General features: G+C 70.4%; 1 protein-coding gene across 1 annotated transcript in view; it reads left to right on the forward strand.

Annotated features, from left to right (window-relative positions):
• The window catches only part of LOC112957931 (maestro heat-like repeat-containing protein family member 1), a gene marked incomplete at its 3' end in the record, with an annotated part of 11,641 nt that extends 10,176 nt beyond the window's left edge, over positions 1 to 1,465 (forward strand). The window contains exons 9-10 of the mRNA XM_026051703.1: positions 355 to 520; positions 1,266 to 1,465. Coding sequence (XP_025907488.1) covers positions 355 to 520; positions 1,266 to 1,465 — 366 coding nt within the window. The remainder of the gene's footprint in view (positions 1 to 354; positions 521 to 1,265) is intronic.
• Between the last annotated feature and the right edge of the window lie 463 nt (positions 1,466 to 1,928).

Raw genomic sequence — 1,928 nt, forward strand, 5'->3', positions numbered from 1 at the left:
GTGGTCCCGCTCCCAGATCCGTGGCCGGGCGCTCGGTGACGCTGCGGGGAGSAGGCCACCACACCTGGAGCCACCAGCAGCCCCCAGCGGGGACCCAAACCGGAGTCACTTCTTGTGCCACAATTGCAGTTTTGTCCCTCCCGAGGAGGGCAGGCTTGGAAACTGCATGGGGACACAGAGGGATTCGGGGAGCGCTGGGTCTGCGGCAGCTTTGGGGAGGCTTTGGGGTCTCCTGGGCGAGCGGAGCTGCTGGGCTGGGGGCTCCCGACCGCCCGCCTTGGCACGGTGGGTGACACGGCGCTGGCGTCGGTGACACSGGTGCCAAAGCAGGCTCCGCTCCCTCCTCTCCCGCAGCCACACGTGCGCCATGTGGAGGTCGCTGGCCTGCGAGCCGGCGCTCACCTCGCAGATCCTGGAGCAGCTCCTGGACAAGGTGGACCGCGACGTGCCCTACAAGGAGAGCAAATGCTTCCTGCTGGGGAGCAGCTCGGAGCGCGTGGCCACGCCGCAGCCGCTGGCGGTGAGTGGCGCGGCGGGGAGCCCGGCCCGCGGCGCTCGTGCCCGCCCAGGGCTCTGGCAGTAACGCGCCGCTGCGTAATGCCTATTAGAGCTAAGCCGCGCGCTCGTAAAAAGCCTCTCAGGTGTCCGGCCCCCGGGGAGGCCACTTTGCATTTTATCCCTCCAGAAAAATAAACCCAGCTTGGCAGCTCCCTGAGCGGAAAAGCAGCTGTGCACATTTCCTCCTGCTCCGCAGCACCAGCTGCAGACGGGAGCGTGCCGGCCGCGCCGCCGGCCGCCGCTGTCCCCTCCCTCGGCTTGCTCGGGTTCCCCTCGGGTTCCCCTCGGGTTCCCCTCGGGTTCCTCGGGTTCCCCTTGGGTTGCTCGGGTTGCTCGGGTTCCCCTTGGCTTCCTTGGGTTCCCCTCAGGTTCCTCTCGGGTTCCCCTTGGGTTCCTCTCGGGTTCCCCTCGGGTTCCNGGTTCCCCTCGGGTTCCTTTCAGGTTCCCCTCGGGTTCCCCGCGGGTTCCCCGGGCAATTAGGGCTTGGCAAACGGGGCGCGGGGCAAGCATGGCATGCATCTCCCTGCCCGACCACCCCAGCGCTCCGACGTGCTCCCCGTTCCCCGCTGGAAACCTCCGGCTTTCCCACGGGAGCTTGCGCAGGTTTTCCCGGAGCGGCCTCGCTCCCGCTGCCTTATTTCCTATGAGGGCGCGCGCGGGACGGGAGCCTCCGCCTGAGCCGCCGCCGCCGCGGGCTCTCCCTGCAGGCCACGTGCGCGCTGCATGAGCTCATGTCTGCTCCCGAGTGCGGGCCCGCCGTGCTGGGCCTCTACCCGCGCCTCTTCGTCACGCTGCTGCTGCGCGTCAGCTGCACCGTCGGGGTGCAGCTCCCCAAGAGCCTGCAGAGCCGCGAGAGGAGGAGCGGCGGCGGCGCCGCGCCGGCCCCGCACACGCTCGAGCCCTGCAGGTAGGACCGCACGCGCGGCGCATGGGGAGGCCGCGCTGCCCGCCGCGCTGCCCGTGCACCGTGAGCCTCGCGGGGGATGCATGCATGCATGCGCTGCAGCGGCGTGCTGGGTTGCAGCCTCTGCAATGCGCCACGTGTTGTGCGGGGGGGTCTGCGTGGCCAAAGGGTTTGGGAGGAGCGCGAAGGGGACGGCGACGTCCCCGATGCCGTTGGCACGTGCGGCCGCCGGTGCCCGCGGCCCCCGCGGCACGCGGAGCTGCCCATGGAGCCCTGCAAGCGCAGCCTTGTCCTGGTGACAGGCGCGGGCCGGGCCCGTGCCGAGCTGCGGTGCGCCGGGGAGGCCGCCTCGTTGGCACTTCCAGCGTTGGCACCGGGATGGGCGGCCGGTCCTGGAGCTGGGCACGTGTTGGGCAAGCAGGAGGCATTGTGCTCGGTGAAGGGAATGCCGCGTCGGGCTGCGATC

Source organism: Nothoprocta perdicaria, unplaced genomic scaffold, assembly GCF_003342845.1.
Source record: "Nothoprocta perdicaria isolate Ctin4 unplaced genomic scaffold, notPer1 scaffold_793, whole genome shotgun sequence".
Classification (NCBI taxonomy): domain Eukaryota; kingdom Metazoa; phylum Chordata; class Aves; order Tinamiformes; family Tinamidae; genus Nothoprocta; species Nothoprocta perdicaria.